Raw genomic sequence first — 18,180 nt, forward strand, 5'->3', positions numbered from 1 at the left:
CTCTCTCTCTCTCTCTCTCTCTCTCTCTCTCTCGCACTTTCTTTTCATTTACTCTCTTTGTGTTGTATTCACAGCACCTTTCTTCTGATTTTCTCCTCCCTCCCTCCCTCCCTCTTCTTCTCCCCTTTTTTCTTCTCTCTCTCTCTCTCCTCTTTCCCCCCTTTTTTTTCTCTTTTTTCTGACCCCATTTGCAGTCGTTTAAGTGAGCTGACCTTTTGCCTTCGTAACAAGGCCATGTTCGCCACATAATTGAATCTTTCGCGTCTGTGCGTGTGTGTGTGTGTGTGTGTGTGTGTGTGTGTGTGTGTGTGTGTGTGTGTGTGTGTGTGTGTGTGTGTGTGTGTGTTATCATCAAGTCATGTTTTAATTACGGAGTTCGGGAAACATATACGCACACACGCATTCACACACACACACACACACACACACACACACACACACACACACACACACACACACACACACACACACACACACACACAAATGCAAATACAGAGACAACAAATAAAGCGAGAGGAAGACCGAACAGATAGGGGGGGGGGGTAGTGGGACTCCCGAAAAACAGATGGAAGGAAGAGAGAGGTGAAAGCATAAAGATTTTGACAGGACTGTTTGTTTACATAAGGATAAGAGATAACGTTAGATAGCTCAGGGCGATCTTCGCAAGGTCTACTATTGTCTCCGTACTGGACACTGGAGGGAAGGAGGGAGGGAGGGAGGGGGGGGGGGGAGGGAGTCGAGGTCGCTTGTCACCTTCATTCTATGATTTTCATTCTCTCTTGTCTGTCTTCTGTCTGTTTGTATGTGTCTGTCGGTATTCTCTCTCTCTCTCTCTCTCTCTCTGTCTCTCTCTCTCTCTCTCTCTCTCTCTCTCTCTCTCTCTCTCTCTCTCTCTCTCTCTCTCCTTCATTTCCCCCCTTCCCTTATTTATTCACGCTCTCCCTTAAACGTTTCCCAATCCAAAAGTAGATCGTTTTTTTTTATCATGCCACCCCCACCCCTCACCCCTCACCCCCCACCCACCCCACCCCTTCCCCTATTGGCACGGCGGCAGAGGGCGACTGCTCGGGGGCTCTCACCCTCCCCAACCAGTCACGATTTCGCAAGGTTTGTGCGTAGACTTTGGCCTTCTTCAAGGTTAGTTCAGGGTAGCTGGAGCTCGCGTATTTACGTGTCGGGAGCGGGCAATGCAGGAGGAGGGGGAGCTGTCAAGGCAGTGGGGGGGGGGGGGGGATGAAGAAATGGGATGAAAAAAAGCAGAGGTGGAGAACGAAGGGAGGAAGAGAGAGATAGGGAGGGAGAAGGAGAAGAACAAGGAGAGGGAGAAGGAGAGATGAGAGGAGAGAGAGAGAGAGAGAGAGAGAGAGATTGAGGAGAGAGAGAGATTGAGAGAGAGAGAGAGAGAGAGAGAGAGAGAGAGAGAGAGAGAGAGAGAGAGAGAGAGAGAGAGAGAGAGACTCAGAACGAGAAAAGAATGGAATGTAAACCGTTTCTTGGAATTCAAAGATACCCAACAGAGTTTGCTGATTGTGACAATGCCTTGCTGAAAAGTGGCGAAATGAGGTCGCCTTTGTAAAAGATGATGGTTTCTAAGGAGTTGCAATAAAGAGCCATTCCACCAAATCAGGTAACCATAAAGAACCTCTCCAGTGTACATTGGTGTGTGCGCGAGGCGTATCTGTAGACGCATCTCTCTCAGCTTCAAGGGGAATGCCAAGCGACCGAGTATTGGCCCCGTGATCGCCGCCGGGATGCCGTTTAGCGTGGTCCGTTCGCGAGTTTTTAATTTATCATTTTTTTTCTTTCTGGTTGTGGTTGTGGTTTGTTATGCGATTGGTTCGTGTGTGTGTGCGTTGTTTTGTAGTCTGTGGGGGTAAACAGAGCGTCAGGGGAAACTGTTTTGTTGTTCGAGTGGTAGTGTTTGTAGGGAGGAGTGTTTCGTAGCTCTTAATTATGATTTATGATGTGGCCTTTAATTCCATAGTTTTGCGAAAAGGAAATTTGCGGTCTTTTCAGCGTGGCTTTGTTTTATATCTAAATTCAGTTCCATGTCGGCAACAACAGCATTCCTCGGTGCAGCGAGACCGCGCTTCCCACCCACGAGGAGGAAGCGCCTGGCTGGAGGGGCGGGAGCGAAGGCGAGGGAGAGGGAATGCGGGCGCGTCCTCAGCGTTCGGGTGGTCCGGGATGCCGGCGGAGGAGCCATCTGTGCGCCCACCCGAGGCTCCTGGGACCGTTGCTGGTCACGGCGCTCGACTCGCGGCCGCCGCAGCCCCGAGGGACGGCCGCTCCGTCGGTCCGGCCGCGCCAGGCAGCCCTCCGCCCTCGCGCTGCCTCGAGTCGCGGGTCTGGCCTGCCTTCGCGCGGTCCTGGTGGGGCGGGGAGGGGGTGGGGGCGTGCAAGCGATTTCTGTGGGCGCCAGGTGGATTGCTTGGACCTGTTGGTAATGAGTGGTCGATGGCAGTGTTTGCCGTCCTTAGTGTCGAAACGCAAACACGGTGTACTTTTCTGGGAGTGGGATCGAGGTGTCGATTTGTGTGCTATCGATTCGAGTTTTCTTCCTCGGGGAGCGAGAGGCGAGCCGCCGAGGGCGAAGTGCACTTCGGGGCGGGCACCGTGTGAGGCGGTGGGGGGGGGGGTGCATGGAGACCTTGTGCCTGATGGAGGCTGAGGCCGCGCGAGGCTCCGCACGAAGGCTGAGGGCCCCAAAGGGCGAACAAAAAGCCTCGCTTGCTGGGCCAGTTCCTGAAGCGGTCGCCGAGGCGGTCGCTCGCCCTCGCCCTCTTGCGGGCGGCCTGTGCTGACGGGCGGCCGGGCAGGGGCCGTTTTTGCTGTGCGGGGAATTACAATGCGAAGCCGTGGCTCTCGCCCGGGGCTGGCGTAGCCTTGACCATCGTCGCCACCGGGAGGAACAGCGGCCCTTGTGTGGTTAGCTTAGTCATCCATCTTTCTTCTGGCGACTGCGCTCGGGCTCGTTAGCCTCCCCTCCGGCGCGCTCCGTCACCGCCGCCCCTGCGCTCGCCGCCGCCCCTCGCCCCCCGGTGCTGGCGCTCCCGCGGGTCCCGTGGGCTCCCTATGTTGCACTCCGCCTTGCCAAATTCCGGTGCGATTTCGACTTCATTAGTATGAAACCCCTTCCGCCCCCCTCCCCTCCCCCTCCCCTTCAAAAGGAACGCCGCGCCCCCGGGTGTGCCGGTGCTCGGGCTGCCTCGCCGTCGCGTCACGTCCTCTGCGTCATTTCCATCGCGGGCGACCGGGGTTATTGCCGCCCGTGGTCGTATCGCCGCCGCAAACGATAATCATCGGTGACACGCGGAATCCGCGCCCGCCGCCTACGACCGCTGTCACGACCGCCCGGACGCCCATTGTCCGCTTAATCTTCTAGAGCCTCTGATGCAAACGCCCGCAGCTGGAAAGAGGCGGACGGCCTGCCTCACTCTGGTCTCTTCAGGCCGTGACAGGACTGCAGGCGCCGTCTTCCGTATCCATCCATCCACGTCTATCTATCTATCTATCAGTCGATCCACCTGTGTATCGAACTCCAACGACCTGTTTATCACACCTCGTGCACCCCAACCGCAGGCGCTGCTCCCCAGCCGCCCAGCGCCCCCTCCCGTCAGCATTATCAGCCGTCGCGGGCAGTGAGATTATCAGCGACTCCAATGAACACCGGCTGACGGGGTGGCCTCAGGTGGTGTGGAGGGAGGGGGGAGGGGGGGAGGGGGAAGGATGCACAGGACTCTCACTGCTCTCTTGCCACCCACTTCGCCCCTTCGCGGAGGATCTCACAGGACCTTGCGGCGGAAAGGGAGCTCTGGGTGCGGGAGGTGAGCGGGGAGAGGGAGAGGGAGAGGGAGAGGGAGAGGGAGAGGGAGAGGGAGAAGGAGAGGGTGAGGGAGAGGGAGAGGGGAAAAGAGACAAGAGCAGTCGGGCGGACGGAGACAGACAGAGAGAGAGAGAGAGAGAGAGAGAGGCAGACAAACAGACAGGCAGACAGACAGAAAAAACAAGAAAGAAACAAACAAACAGCATTTAAACTTTAAAAGAAGACAACATACCTTCCCCACCCCACCCCCACCCCAACCCGCCTTCCCTTCCCCGTTCAAACGCAACCTTCCCTTATCTCCAAAAACAAATCCAGGTGTTTCCCGAATTCCCTCCAGACCCGGGCTTGCTTTGTGCAAAACCGCCCTCGAATCTTGCCCGTCGGCTTGAAGGGGCTTGACGAGGCTTGACGCGGAAATATCCAGACCGCTGCGGCCGCATAACACACTATCACGTTGCCCGCGATAGCGACTCAGGGAGGGGGTGGGGTGGAGGTGGAGGTGGTGAGGGTGGGGGTGGTGGTGAGGGTGGTCGAGGAGGTGGTGGAGGTGGTGGAGGTGGTGATGGTGGTAAAGGTGGTAAAGGTGGTGGAGGAAGGAGGAAGGAGAAAGCGAGGACGAGAGAGAGAGAGAGAGAGAGAGAAGAGAGAGAGAGAGAGAGAGAGAGAGAGAGAGAGAGAGAGAGAGAGAGAAAGAAAGAAAGAAAGAAAGAAAGAAAGAAAGAGAGAGAGAGGGAGAAATGGAGAGGAGACTGAGGAATGTCTTCTCCGTGGGCTGCGAAGGGTGAAGCGAAGACCCTAGAGGAGAGTACACAAACACAGGTGATGGGACGATCTCTCGGTAAATAACTCCCTCATCTCCCCTTCACTCTTCCCTCCCCACCTCCTCTCCCCCTCCCACCCCCCTCACACTCCTCCCCTGTGGCTCTCGGACCTTATCCCTCGCCCGTGCTTTCTCTCTTTCTCTCTCTCTCTCTTGTTTGTTCCTTCTTCCTCCCCTTGTTACCTTCCCTTTCTTCCTTTCCTATTCTTCGGTGTTTTTCCTATCCTCACGTCCCTTCCCTGGTGGATTTTCGCCTCCTCTCTCCCTCCACTTTGGCTTTCCCTTCGCCTCTCGTCTCCCCTTTGCTTTCATCGAGTCTTTCAGCCCTCCTTTCATCCGTCTTCTTCTTCTTTTTCTTTTTCTTCTTCTACTTCTTGTTTCTTCGCATCCCCCTCCTCCTCCTCCTGCTCGTCTTTCTCCTCCTTCTCCCTCCTCCTCCTCCATCTCCTTATCCTCCTCCTCCACCACCATCTCCTCCACCACCATCTCCTCCTCCATCTCCTGCTCCTCCTCCTCCTCCTCCTCCACCATCTCCACCTCCTCCTCCTCCTCCTCCTGCACCTCCACCATCTCCTCCTCCTCCTCCTCCTCCAGCCATGCATGAATTTATGCATTCTTTACACTTACAGCCTCGCGGACGTAAACATGCATTCTTAACATTTTACACGCGTAGGTAGGCACGTTTTATGGGGGTGGGGGTGAGGGTATGGGGTGGGGGATGAGGGTATGGGGTAGGGGATGAGGGTATGGGGGTAGGGGAAGGGAGAGGGGGCAGGGAGAGGGATTGATGTTTGGCATAGGGAACCCAGGTGTGACCGCGTGCGTGCGTGCGTGCGTGCGTGCGTGCCTGCCTGCCTGCGTTTGCGTGCGAGATTTGATGTCCGTGTTCGTACTTTGTTGTTCTCTAAAAAGTTGAGGTTTATTGATATATGTTTAATATGTTTAGGCCTTTATTGAGGCGTACGTGCGTAAAGGATATGCGTAGTCGTGGTCAAGTTCCTTTCATACTTGGGTCTTCGTCTCTGCTATCACCCTCTCTCAGTGGGTCTTCTCCTTTGTTTTCTTCTTTTCTTCTCCGTCTCACTTTCTCTCGATCCTTTCGTTTGTCTGTCTCTCTCTCTCTCTTTCTCTCTCTCTTTCTCTCTCTCTTTCTCTCTCTCTCTCTCTCTCTCTCTCTCTCTCTCCCTCTCCCTCTCTTTCGAAATCCTTCATCGCCCGATCGTTTCCAGTAACAAGAATGGATTTCGAGTATTTGGCATTGATGAAAAATCTCGGCGTGCCTCGTTCTTTCCCGTGAAACGCGAGAGGAGTCACTTTCACAGCGGACCTTGGACGCAATACGCTCGCTTTTTCCTCCCCCCCCCCCTTTCCGCGCCGTGCTCCGTCTCGAATGAAAGGGCGAGTGCGAGTGGTGGCCAGGCAGGAGCGAGCGGATTCCTGCGATTACCGGTCGGAATATCCAGGCGCTTTGTTGGGGGAGCGCTCGCGGCGGTGTGCGCGCGGGCCCCCAGGCTGGTCGCGGCCGCCGTCGAAAGGGAGTTTGCGACCATCGGGACTCGCGCTCCTGGTCGCCGTCGTCGCTGCCAGCTGGTGGGGGCGGCGCCGGTGTTTCCCCGCGTGCAAGGTCGTGGGAAGGGAGACGTCGAAGGGGGGGGGGGAGCTTTCGATGGCGGCGTGGGTGCCTCGCGGGGTTCTTCGGCCCTTTCTTTCATGTGGGCGAAGGGGCGTTTTTGAGGCGTGTTTCAGCGCCGCGCGCGTGTGAAGGAGCGTGGTTCGGATGGCCTTCGTGGAAGCGGGAACGTAAATAGACACGGGATCTCGCCCAGGGATCATAATGATCTCACGAGGGGGAATTATTTTCCTTTGGCTGACCACACTGTCAACGCCTTCGGGGTTTGATGAAGTTTGCTGCCCGAAGGGAGAACGTGCAGCAAAAAGCGATCCCGGGGTTTAGCGCTTGGTGTGTGCGTCCTGCTTACGTCGAAGGACGCCCATTCCTTGCACTTTCGGTCCACGGGCGTACAACAAATTCTCTGGAGGACGTGTTGTGTCCGCGGCGCCCGAGGCGTCGGTGTGAGTCAGTGACACCAGCCGGAGCAGAGCGGCCTTCGCAGCCATTATCTCCGACCAGCACGCGGCCTCCGTGGCTACAGATTGCAAGGTTTCTGCAACGACTTTGTCTGAGGCGAAGGCGGTAAGGTAAAGACATTGCTATGCGGTGACGCCCAGCACCGCGCCGCACGCAGGCGGTCGGGCGCGAGCGGGGCCGAGTTTCCGAGCCGCGGAGGAGCTGTGCGTTTTTACGCCCGTCCTGTCGCGTGGAATGAGGGGGGGGGGGTAGTCAGACAAACGCAGGACAGCTTTGTCAACGCACATGGTAACTGCAACCATGCGCGTACATGACAGACAGCCGAAATGAGGCAGGGGCGGGGGAGGGCAGGCGGGAGGGAGGCAGGTCTTGCAAATGAATCAGCCCGGCCATCCTCAGCGCCAGAGAAATCGGGGAACACCGTAGCCATTAAGGATAGAGTCTGGCGAGAGCTCTTTAAGGGCCTGGCATGCCGGGCCCGTGGCGTCCAGGGCGGCGCGGGGAAGGAGGGGGAGGAAGAGGAGGAAGAGGAGGGGAGGGATTTCAAGGCACTTCGTCCGGTTCCATCTCCCTTCGTCCTGCCCCGTCGTCAGGTGCAGCCCTCTCGCGGTATGCAGGTAAGTGCGAGGGTCCTTGGGTCGCCTCGAGAGGGACGTCTGGCGATCGGTAGCGGTCGGTTGGTCGGTCGGTCGGTCGGATGTCGGGGAGGGAGAAGGGGCCAGAGACACTTCGACGGAGATGAACCATGCCTTGCTTGTTTTACCGTCATGGAAGCGGGGATTCGGTTGCGTATCAGCGTTCGTTAAGGGGATCGGGAAGGGGAGCGAGGAGGAGGACGCCAGGGTGAGAAAGTCGTGGTGCTCGCCGCCGACTCTCCAGGCAGGGAGCGCGCGCGCGTGTGTGCGTGTGTGCATGTCGTTCTTCCTTTTTTCCAGTGTCGGGCGTAAGTTTTATTAAGTTGTCACGGTGGGGCGCGCAGGCAGGTATCACAGCAGAGGAAGGTGTATTGAAGGCGGTGGCGGAGTGTGGCAAGATCCAGGTTCCGGGCCGCGGGCGGTGTAGGGGCGGGGCCTCTCTTGTTCCTTCCCGCCGCCCACACCTGCCCTACGGACGCCTCTAACTCGCCCACCCGCACCCTCGTCCTCACCCGCACAAGCACATTCCAACCCACACTCGCTACTCGCACGCTTGCCGACTTGGTTCCAGTGGCCTTGCACGCGATACGCAGGCAGGTGTGCGGACATACGCATGCACGGACACACTCACATACGCACGCACACACATATGCATGCGTATAAGCATACACAAATACATATGCGCACTCTCTCTCTCACACACACAAACACACACATACACACACACACACACACACACACACACACACACACACACACACACACACACACACACACACACACACACACACACACACACAACATTGCTGCCCCCTCCCCCATCCTTATCACCCCCACCCCCCATCCGCCCACCCTCGGCAGCGCAGCGACTCCGCACGCCCACCCACGTCGTTCCGAGAGCGGGGCGCGGGCAGTACCCTATGCAGGAGCGATCACCCACACGCCGCGGGACTTCGCATTCTCGCTCCCTACATATATAGGCTGAGTAGGCGAGCGGCGCCCGCGGTAGGCCGCTCCATATTAAGGCGGGCGGCGCGAGGCTCATCCCGCGGCCCGGGTCACGGCGGCGGCGGTTCCTCGCCTCGCCGGCCGTCCAGGAGGCCCTCCGGAGAGCGAGCCCGGGGGCGCCGCGCCCTCGGCTGCCGGCCGCCTTGATCTCCCGTGGGAAGGGATTGGAAAGCGCTTACGCGGGCGGGCGGCGGCGCCCGGAGCGCTGCGTGGAGCCGCGGAGAAAAAGTCCGCCGAGAATCCCTTGTGCGAAGTGCTTGGAGGAAGCGCATCCGAAGCCCGCCGGGGCCCGAGTCGCTCGCCCCGGCTGCGGCTCCCACGGGAAGGAGGATGTGGGGGGAAGGGGGCGGGGCGGGGCTGAAGGAGCAGGGGGCGAGGGTCCCTCGGGGCATAGGCCCAGGGGGAGCCCGGCGCGACGAAGCCATCTGTCGGAAGGGCCAGGGGAGCTGCCTGCTCGCGGGGAGAGGTCAGACGAGGCGCCAGATGGAGAGGGTCCAAGATGGTGTCAGGTGGTAAAGGTGAGGCAGGGGCGCAGGCAGGGGACGGGCGGCGCGAGGGGCGTGAGGGGCCGCCAGCGAGGAGGGGGGGAGGGCTGGGTGTGGCTCTGATCCTGGGAGTGAGTTTTTGTAGAAGGTGGCGATGCTGTATTTAAGTGTGGCGCCAGAGAGGCCGCGGCTGGCGTCCATTGTACATTGTTAAAAGGTTTGTGTGTAGGAGGAGAAGCAGGCGGGGAGAGGATAAGCTCGCTCTCTCTCTCTCTCTCTCTCTCTCTCTCTCTCTCTCTCTCTCTCTCTCTCTCTCTCTCTCTCTCTCTCTCTCTTCTCCCTCTCTCTCTCTTTCCTCTCTCTCTCCCCCCTCCCTCTCTCTCTCCTCCCTCTCCTCTCCCTCCCATCCCTCTCTCCCTCCATCCCTCTCTCCCTCCCATCCCTCTCTCCCTCCCATCCCTCTCTCCCTCCCATCCCTCTCTCCCTCCCATCCCTCTCTCCCTCCCATCCCTCTCTCCCTCCCATCCCTCTCATCCCCTCCCTTTCTGGTACGTAAAACGAATGAAATCGCACAAAGGAAACTCGAACGGGAGTGTAGCGACTCGACGAAGGTGGTGTCGTGACTCGGTGCGGTGACTCGGAGGTGGCGAGGGCGGTGTGAGTTGGCAGGGGCGCGCTCAGTAGCCTCGCGGGTCTGGGTCACACCGCACGGCACCCGAACAGACCTCAAAGGGCCACGGTTTGTCGTGTTCGGGAGCCACCGGGGGCCATAGGGGGCGAGACCCTAACCCACACGCCCTAGGCCACTTTCATGCGGATGTGCGCGCTCCGTGCATCTCCTTGCCACTCTACGCTGCTCTCTTCGACTTCTCCCTCTTCCTTGTTCTTTTATTTTCCGTTGCTCTTCTTCTGTCTCTCGGCTCTCTCTCTCTCTCTTCTTCTTTTGGACCTATTTTTTTCTTCTTCTCGTTCTCCCTTTCCTTCTTCGTCTATCTCCTCGTCTCCCTTCTTCTTCGTCTCCCTCTTCGTCTCTCTCCTCGTCTCCCTTCTTCCTCTTCGTCTCTCTCCTCGTCTCCCTTCTCCCTCTTCGTCTCCCCTCTCTGTCTCTCTCCTCGTCTCCCTTCTCCCTCTTCGTCTCCCTTCTCCCTCTTCGTCTCTCTCCTCGTCTCCCTTCTCCCTCTTCGTGTTCCTCCTCCTCCTCCTCCTGTCCCATTCTTCCTTTACGCCATCTTCTCCATTCTCTCCCCTACCCGCCCGTCACACACTACGCCCACACACATAAACACACGAGACCAGCAAGGTACATGTGCTTGCCCCACGCCCAGGTGAGTTCATTGTAAGGCGGAGTTTACACCTGTATAATGTCTGTGCCGCCCACTCTCTCTCTCTCTCTCTCATTCTTTTTCTTTATTTGTATTTTATTTTTTAATGCTCTTTCTTTTCTTCTCTTTTTGTGTGTTCTGTTCTTTTCTTTTCTCTTCTCCTTTCCCTTCCCAATCCCTCCCCTTCTTTTCCTCTCTCTCTCTCTCTCTCTCTCTCCTCTTCTCTCTCTCTCCTCTTCTCTCTCTCTCCTCTTCTCTCTTTCTCTCCTTCTCTGTTCCTCTCTCTCTCTTTCTCTCTTTCACTCTTCCTCTCTCTCTCTCCCTCTCTCTCTCTCTCTCTCTCTCTCTCTCTCTCTCTCTCTCTTTTCCTCTCTCTCTCTCTCTCTCTCTCTCTCTTTTTCTCTCTCTCTCTCTCTCTCTCTCTCTCTCTCTCTTTCTTTCTTTCTCTCACTCTTTCTCTCTCTCTCGCTCTGTCTATCTCTTTCTTTCTTTCTTCCTCTCTCTCTCTCTCTCTCCTCTCTCTCTCTCCTTACTCTTTCTCTCCTCTCTCTCTCTTCTCTTCTTCCTCTCTCTCTCTCTTCTTCTCTCTCTTTCTTTCTCTCTCTCTCTCTCTCGTTATTGTTCTTGAGTGTAAGCAATTAAAAAAAAAAATGACGGAAAAAATATGTTCTTTCGTTCGCTTTTCACTTGAAAGGAAGATGGAGGTTATAAATAGTATTAGTTGAAGTTGCTTGATATCCTGCTTATCGAGATTTTTGTTTAGAAAAAAAGGGAAAAATACTCTGCTGTGTCTCCCACGAAGGGAAGAGATGGGGGTTGGGTGAGGGGGGGAGAAGGGGAGGGGGGGTGAGGGGGAGGGGTGAAGTCACTTGTGCGATTTTCTATTTTCTTCCTCACTGAATGGGAAAGAATGGAACATAAGAATGAAGTCATCCCTCCCTCTGCTCCCTCGGTAGTTTCTGCGCCTCTTCATTTTTTTTTTTCTTCTCTCTTTCTTTATTTTTTTTCTTTTGTTGGCTCTTCTTTTTGTTCTTGTTATTTTCATTCTTCTTCTTGTACTTCTCCCTCTTCTTCCTCTTTTTCATCTTCTCCGTCTCCTCTTCCTCCTCCTCTTCCTTCTCTTCCTCCTTCTCCTCTTCCTTCTCTTCCTCCTCCTCCTCTTCCTCCGCCTTTCAGATATTAGCCATTCGTTTCTATGACAGAAATTAATTTTATGTGATTTGTTTTAACCATATTCTATGACTCGTAAAGTCTCTACTCCCCAAAAGGAATCTACGTTATTGCTCTCTCCCCTCCATCCTTTCCCCTTCCCTTCCCTTCGCTCTCCTCCCTTTCTCCTTGCCCTCCCTTTCTCCCTCCCCTCCTTACTGCACCTCCCTCCATCCTCTATTCCTCCTCCCTCCACTCCCTCCCACTACCGCCCTTCCCCTTCCTCCCCCGTCGCTTAGCTCTCTTCAGAACACCCACCCTCCCTCCCCCCTACCCCCTCCCCCCCACAGTTGGCCACGCCCCCCTTCAGGAATGGGCAAAAGGGCTGGCTCACGACCTGTCATCCGCGCCTGTCGCTGCTGCTTTCACTGTTAAAGGGAATCTTGCCGTATTATAGACAGGCGTTGTGGGGTGGGGTGTGGTAGAGGGGGGATAGCATTGTCTTAAACCCCGTCGCGCTTTGTCGTGGACTGGGGTTGGTGCTCGAAGGAAGGGAGGAGAGACGAAGGAAAGTCGGAGAGGAAGGAGGAGAGGAAGGGGAGGAAGAGTGGAGGAAGGGAGGGAAGGGGGGAGGAGAGAGGGAGGAAGAAGGGGAGGAAGAGGGGAAGGGGGAGGAGTGAGGAGTGAGGAGGGAAGGGGTAGGGGGGAGGGAGGAAAGGGGGATGAAGATCGACAATAGAGGAGGAAGAGGGAAGGAAGGGGGAGAGGTGGGGTGGGGATAGGAGAGGGTTAGGGAGTGGCGTACGGATATTTGGGATGAAAATGGAAGTGAGAGAGAGAGAATGAAAGAAAAAACGAAAAATAGAAAAAAAAATACGGAAAACGAAAAAAAAGACGAACACAAATACCTAAAAAAGACAAGAAAAGGAGGGAAAGAGAGGACAGATGGCAGAGCTCTGTGACCGGCGTGTTGAAGGTGACAGGGACGTGTTGAGGGCGGCAGGGGCATGTTGGGGGCGACAGGGGCGTGTTGGGGGCGACAGGGGCGTGTTGAGGGCGACAGGGATGTGTTGAAGGTGGCAGGGACGTGTTGAGGGTGGCAGGGGCGTGTTGAAGTTGGCAGGGACGTGTTGAGGGTGGCAGGGACGTGTTGAGGGTGGCAGGGGCGTGTTGAGGGTGGCAGGGGCGTGTTGAGGGTGGCAGGGGCGTGTTGAGGGCGACAGGGCAGGTCGTGATGGTGTCGCCGATGGTCCCGAAGATGTCTGTCACGCAGCACAAGCTCATCACATTAGACCAGAATGCATTATTATCCGCTAATGGACAGGTATTAGGGGTGGAGAGGGTTAAGGGCTGCGGCTGGGGTGGGGGTGGGGGGATATTTATTTATTTAGATGTGTGGGTGGGAGAGGGGAGTGGGGGTTGTGTGTGGGGAGTGGGGAGAGGGTGTTGTGTGGTGTGTGTGTGTATGTATGTGTGTGTGTGTGTGTGTGTGTGTGTGTGTGTATGTGTGTGTGTGTGTGTGTATGTGTGTGTGTGTGTGTGTGTGTGTTTCTGTGTCGGTGTGTGTGGATTTATGGATTTATTTATTTGTGTATTGCTATGTGGATTTATTTTTTGTTTATCTGTCATATGTTTGTGTACCTGTTTATTTAGTTATTTTTCTCAAGAATCGCCCAAGATCTTGGACGATTTGTATTTTTGTAGTAAATTGGTTAAAAAGAAATAATATACGGATATTTTTTAATTCATCTGTATTCATTCTAAATCCGTGCATCATTTTGAGCAGTTTTGAATTGTATTTATGGTAAGTGCAACTTGTTCTACATAATTTATTCAGTTCTGGGCAAAATGAATACTCACATTCATAATTTGTCTAAATAGATTCGCGCATTAATATAAAAGCAAACATTTTCACTCGGGTTTCGGAGGGAAAATTTCATCACCTGAATTGACAGTGCATTGAGCATGGAATTCCGTTCTGGCCCAAGTGTGTGAGGGAGAGAGGGAGAGGAGGGAGGGAGAGGAGGGGGAGGAGGAAGGAGGGAAGGGGAGAGAGGGAGGGATGGAGGGAGGGAGGGGGAGGGAAGGAAGGGGGGAGAGAGAGGAGTGAGGAGGAGGAGAGGGAGGGAGAGAGAGAGAGAAGAGGAAGGGGGAAAGAGGGAGTAGGGGGAGGGAGGGGGAGAGAGAGGGTGAGGAGTGTGAAAAGGGAGTGAGGGGGAGGAAGAGGGAAGAGAGAGAGGAGGGGAGGGAAGGAAGGAGGGGGAGAGGAGGGAAGGAGGGGGAGAGGGGAAAAGGGAAGGATGGAGGAGGGAGAGAGAGAGGAGGGAAGAGTAGCAGGAGAGGGGAAGGAGGGAGAGGGAGGGAAAGAGGGAGAGAGGGGAGAGAGGAGGGAAGGGGAGAGAGGGAAGGGGAAGAGGAGGGGAAGGAAGGGAGGAAAGGAAGGAAGAAAACAGATAGATCGATCGGCAGACAGATAGATAGATAGATAGATAGTGATAGATAGGATAGATAGAATGAGATAGATAGAAGTAGATAGATAGAGGAGGCAGAATGAATAGATAGATAGAGGATAGATAGATAGATAAATAGATAGATAGATAGATAGATAGATAGACAGACCGACCAAGAGCGAAGGAAGAAAGGAGGAGGGGAGCGAGGAGGGGAGAAGACGAAGTTGAGGAAGGGGAAGGGGCGGAAGAGGGGGCTAGGGGAGGGGAGGGGCGGAGGAGGGGGCGGGGGGTCGGCGTGAAGGTGGCAGGGGTGATGGCGGTGGTTGAGGACCCGGGGGCGAGGTAGACGGTCGTCGGAGATTCCCAGGGGGCGTGCGACTTCCTCCGTGGGTCCTCCTGCTGGCGCGGCTGGAGCTGCCGGAGGCCGAACCTGCGGGCGATCTTCACCATTGCCCATCCCGCTGCTGTTGCCTGGCCCGGGACCGGTGGGCGGGCCGAGGGGGCGACGTCACACGCCCTCGGTTCCGACTGCGGGCGTGCGGGCGTGCGTGCGGGCGGGCGGAGAGCAGAGGCCGGAGACAGCGGGGCATGAATCCGGTGACGGCGAGCCGGGCCGGAGCGCGAGGAACCGGGGCGTTTTTCCCCCGCGGTGTGTGAAAGAGACGGCGAGGGGCGGCGGCGGGTGTTTTGCCGGGGTCCTCGCTTGCCCTTGACAGCCCTGCGTTGGCGTCGGCGTCGTAGTCTTGCGTAGTCGCCGCGTCACAGTCGGCCTCGCACCGGGACCGGACCCTGGTCATTATCAGCGCCTTATCCTGTTGAATAATAAAGAATGGATGATGTAGAATGGAGAAAAAAAGAGAGAACCTTCGTCAGGCATTTCCTCTGTCGAAACGCGTCCTTTTACGCAAGTGGAAGGCAAAGGGAGGGGAGGGGAGGGGAGGCAGGGAGGGAGGGAGGGGAGGCAGGGAGGGAGGAGGACGCAAGGAAGGGAAGGGAAGAAATGGAAGGAAATAAAAGCAAAGACAAGAATAGAGGAGGTAAGGCAAGACGTTTTGTATCCCCTCACTACTACCCTCCTCCTCCCCCTTCCCCCCTTCCCCCACCTTACCTCCTCAGCATGGATAAATACAGCTGTTGGAACTACCAGAGGCGAATGGCGGGCCGAAGGATACACTACTGGATACATGCGGGCAGGATGTGTACCATTTTACACTAAATTGTGACGCAAGTATCATGGTGGGAGGGAACTGCCCTGTCGGAGGAGTTGCCCGGACTAGACCTAGCTGGCCAGAGGCTGTTAGGTGGTCAAGGGCGCCGCTGAAACCATGGCTTGGTGGTGGTTTCGTTGCTGATTGCCTGGTTGCTGGTTCGGTGGTGTGGCTGTTAGGTGGGTGGTGGTGCGGGCGTTGTTTTGGTGGTGTGTGGGTGTGTGTTTGATGGTGTTGGAGTTGTGGGAGCTGTTTTGGTGGTGTGTGGGTGTGAGTTTGATGTTGTTGAAGTTGTGGGAGTTGTGTTGGTGGTGTGTGGTTGTGTGTTTGATGGTGTTGGAGTTGTGGGAGCTGTTTTGGTGGTGTGTGGGTGTGAGTTTGATGTTGTTGGGAGTTGTGGTGTTGTGGGAGTTTTGGTGGTGTGTGGGTGTAGGTGTTTGATGGTGTTGGAGGTTGTATGGGAGCTGTTTTGGTGGTGTGTGGGTGTGTGTTTGATGGTGTTGGAGTTAGTAGGGGAGCTGTTTTGGTACATTGGTGTGTGGTTGTGAGTTTGATGTTGTTGGAGTTGCGTTGTTAGTGCTTTGGGAGTTTTGGTGGTGTGTGGGTGTGTGTTTGATGTTGGAGTTGTGATGTGGGAGCTGTTTTAGTGGTGTGTGGGTGTGAGTTTGATGTTGGAGTTGTGTTGTGGGAGTTATTTAAGTGTTATGGTAGATATTTCGGTATTGGTGAGAAGTGTATCTGGTCGTTGAGGTGGATATCTCGGTGTTTAGGGATTATTGTGCTCCTTATGTGGTCCCTCCTTCGATTTTTTTTTTTTATCCCTTCGATTCCCTTGTTTTTGTTGTTGTTGTTGTTCCTTCGATTTCCTTGTTTATTTGTTGTTCCTTCGATTTCCTTGCTTATTTGTTGTCTACGTTCACGATAGGCTCCTTTTGTGTATCTTTTTGTTTCCGTTCCTTTGTTGTCCTTGTCCGTGCGCTTGTTCTCTGGTGTTATGGTTATTGTTATTTGGAGTTCGAGCGAGTGCACCGCCGCCAAAGAAAGCCGTTAGGGAAGTGGGAAATAGTTATGTTGCAATCTTAGCAAAGAAAGCCAGATCAATTGAGGATAGTGACGGTGTATTGATGGCAATGGCGATTCATTGGTGTTGGCGAAGATGAGTCATTGGTGATGTTGATGGTGATGATTCATTGGTGATGGTGCGTTGATGGTGATGATTCAGTGGTGATAGTGTTGGTGATGGTGCGTTGATGGTGATGATTCAGTGGTGATAGTGTTGGTGATGGTGATGGTGCGTTGATGATGCTTCACTGGTGATAGTGTTGGTGATGGCGATGGTGATGATTCAGTGGTGATAGTGTTGGTGATGGTGATGGTGCGTTGATGATGCTTCACTGGTGATGGCGATGGTGATGATTCAGTGGTGATAGTGTTGGTGATGGTGCGTTGATGGTGATGCTTCACTGGTGATGGCGATGGTGATGAGTCATTGATGATGGTGTCGATGGTGAGGTTGATGCTAATGGATCGTTAATGATGATAGTGTTGATGGTGATGCTGGTGAGTCATTGATGGCGTTTGTAATGATGGTACGTTGATGAATAGATGACCATGGAGTCACGTGTATGATGAGAAATCACATTTTTTTCTCTTTTTTTTTTGCGGATATATTTGGTCTCTTTTTATCCGCGAGGACTGTGATGCGGGGATCATAATGATTAGCTATTCATGTATTTTTGCAGGGCAGCTCTTTGATATGATAATGATCCGCTGATATTGGTCCTCATGACCGAAAGGAATGCTATATTTAGAAGACGCTTGTGATGGTTTTCGGTACGATTTGGATGGGAAAAAAAATTGATTTGATTTATTTTTTATAGAAATGATTTTATATTGATATATCTGTATGTAGGCATGCAGATGCACAGTTACTTGTGTGTGTGTGTGTGTGTGTGTGTGTGTGTGTGTGTGTGTGTGTGTGTGTGTGTGTGTGTGTGTGTGTGTGTGTGTGTGTGTGTGTGTGTGTGGCTTACCACCTATGTGTATCCATTATGTGTTTAAATACGTACAAGTACTTTTTCACGAGATCTGCGATGCCCGCGACGCCGCCGATGAGCCCAACGTTATTTTCCGTCCCCTCCCCCCTCCTCCCCCTTCCCCTCCCCCTTCCCCTCCTCCCTCCATCCTCCCCCTCCCGCCGGCGAGCGCGTTCGATCCGAGGGCCTCTCCGCCGCCGCCGCCGCCGCAAACGAACGCGCGGTGAGAGCCTCGCCGTAGATTTTCCCAAACCAAAATACTTATTCCCGACCCGTGTCTAGCATTAAATAGATTGTATCACATTAAGCCAATTGCCGCGGCTTAATATTCCTTCCGCGAATATTACTGTTTTTTTTGCCAGCTGTCCTTGAGGGCCGCCGGCGATCCCGTGGTAGCCGAGCGTGACCCGCCGCAACCTCGTCCTCCTGCGCCTCTGCCTCCAGCCGCCGCCTCTTCCTCCTCTTCCTCTTCTTCTTCCTCTTCCTTCTCATGTTCCTCTCCTCATCTGTTTCTATCTCTTCTCTTCCTTCTCTACCTCTTAATCTTCCTTTCCTCGTCTGGTTCTTTCTCCTCTTCTTCTTCTCTTCCTTCTCTAGCTCCTAATCTTCCTTTTTCCTCGTCTGTTTCTTTCTCTTCTTCTTCTTCTCTACTTCTTAATCTTCCTTTCCTCGTCTGGTTCTTTCTGCTCTTCTTCTTCTCTTCCTTCTCTACCTCTTAATCTTCCTTTCCTCGTCTGTTTCTTTCTGCTCTTCTTCTTCTCTTCCTTCTCTACCTCTTAATCTTCCTTTCCTCGTCTGTTTCTTTCTCTTCTTCTTCTTCTCTACTTCTTAATCTTCCTTTTTCCTCGTCTGTTTCTTTCTCCTCATTTCTTCTTCTCTAGCTCCTAATCTTCCTTTTTCCTCGTCTGTTTCTTTCTCCTCTTCTTCTTCTTCTCTTCCTTCTCTACCTCTTAATCTTCCTTTCCTCGTCTGGTTCTTTCTGCTCTTCTTCTTCTCTTCCTTCTCTACCTCTTAATCTTCCTTTCCTCATCAGTTTCTTTCTCCTCCTCTTGTTATTTTCTTCCTCATCCTTGATCTTTGTCCTCCGTTCCCTCCTTCTCCTCGCCCAAAGCAGGCGAAACGAGGAAATAAAAAAGATAATAAGAAATAGAG

At 54.4% G+C, this 18,180-nt stretch overlaps 2 protein-coding genes across 2 annotated transcripts; both read right to left on the minus strand.

Moving 5' to 3' along the window:
* Positions 1-8,411: 8,411 nt before the first annotated feature.
* LOC138865984 (uncharacterized) lies at positions 8,412-14,970 on the minus strand. Its single transcript, XM_070137485.1, has 5 exons — positions 14,893-14,970; positions 14,492-14,596; positions 14,069-14,312; positions 12,278-12,647; positions 8,412-8,988 (listed from the first exon to the last, which is right to left on the minus strand). Exons 1-5 carry the CDS (start codon positions 14,968-14,970, stop codon positions 8,412-8,414), a joined length of 1,374 nt encoding a protein of 457 aa, XP_069993586.1.
* Positions 14,971-15,081: 111 nt separating this feature from the next.
* Positions 15,082-17,042, minus strand: LOC138865985 (putative uncharacterized protein DDB_G0290521). Its single transcript, XM_070137486.1, has 3 exons — positions 17,026-17,042; positions 16,304-16,511; positions 15,082-15,456 (listed from the first exon to the last, which is right to left on the minus strand). Exons 1-3 carry the CDS (start codon positions 17,040-17,042, stop codon positions 15,082-15,084), a joined length of 600 nt encoding a protein of 199 aa, XP_069993587.1.
* Between the last annotated feature and the right edge of the window lie 1,138 nt (positions 17,043-18,180).

Source organism: Penaeus vannamei, chromosome 23 (assembly GCF_042767895.1).
Source record: "Penaeus vannamei isolate JL-2024 chromosome 23, ASM4276789v1, whole genome shotgun sequence".
Lineage (NCBI taxonomy): Eukaryota > Metazoa > Arthropoda > Malacostraca > Decapoda > Penaeidae > Penaeus > Penaeus vannamei.

Bases quoted from the DNA above. Each gene is read 5' to 3' on its own strand.
- LOC138865984 (XM_070137485.1), bottom strand. From the start codon at position 14,970: ATGTATCCAGTAGTGTATCCTTCGGCCCGCCATTCGCCTCTGGTAGTT. The intron at 14,597-14,892 runs GTAAGGTGGGGG...ATTATTCAACAG, and splicing joins TATTTATCCATGCTGAGGAG to GATAAGGCGCTGATAATGAC. The intron at 12,648-14,068 runs GCCCCCTCCTCC...CCTGTCCATTAG, and splicing joins CACCTTCACGCCGACCCCCC to CGGATAATAATGCATTCTGG.
- LOC138865985 (XM_070137486.1), bottom strand. The intron at 15,457-16,303 runs GTGAAGCATCAT...CCACCAAAACAG, and splicing joins CATCACCAACACTATCACCA to CTCCCATACAACCTCCAACA.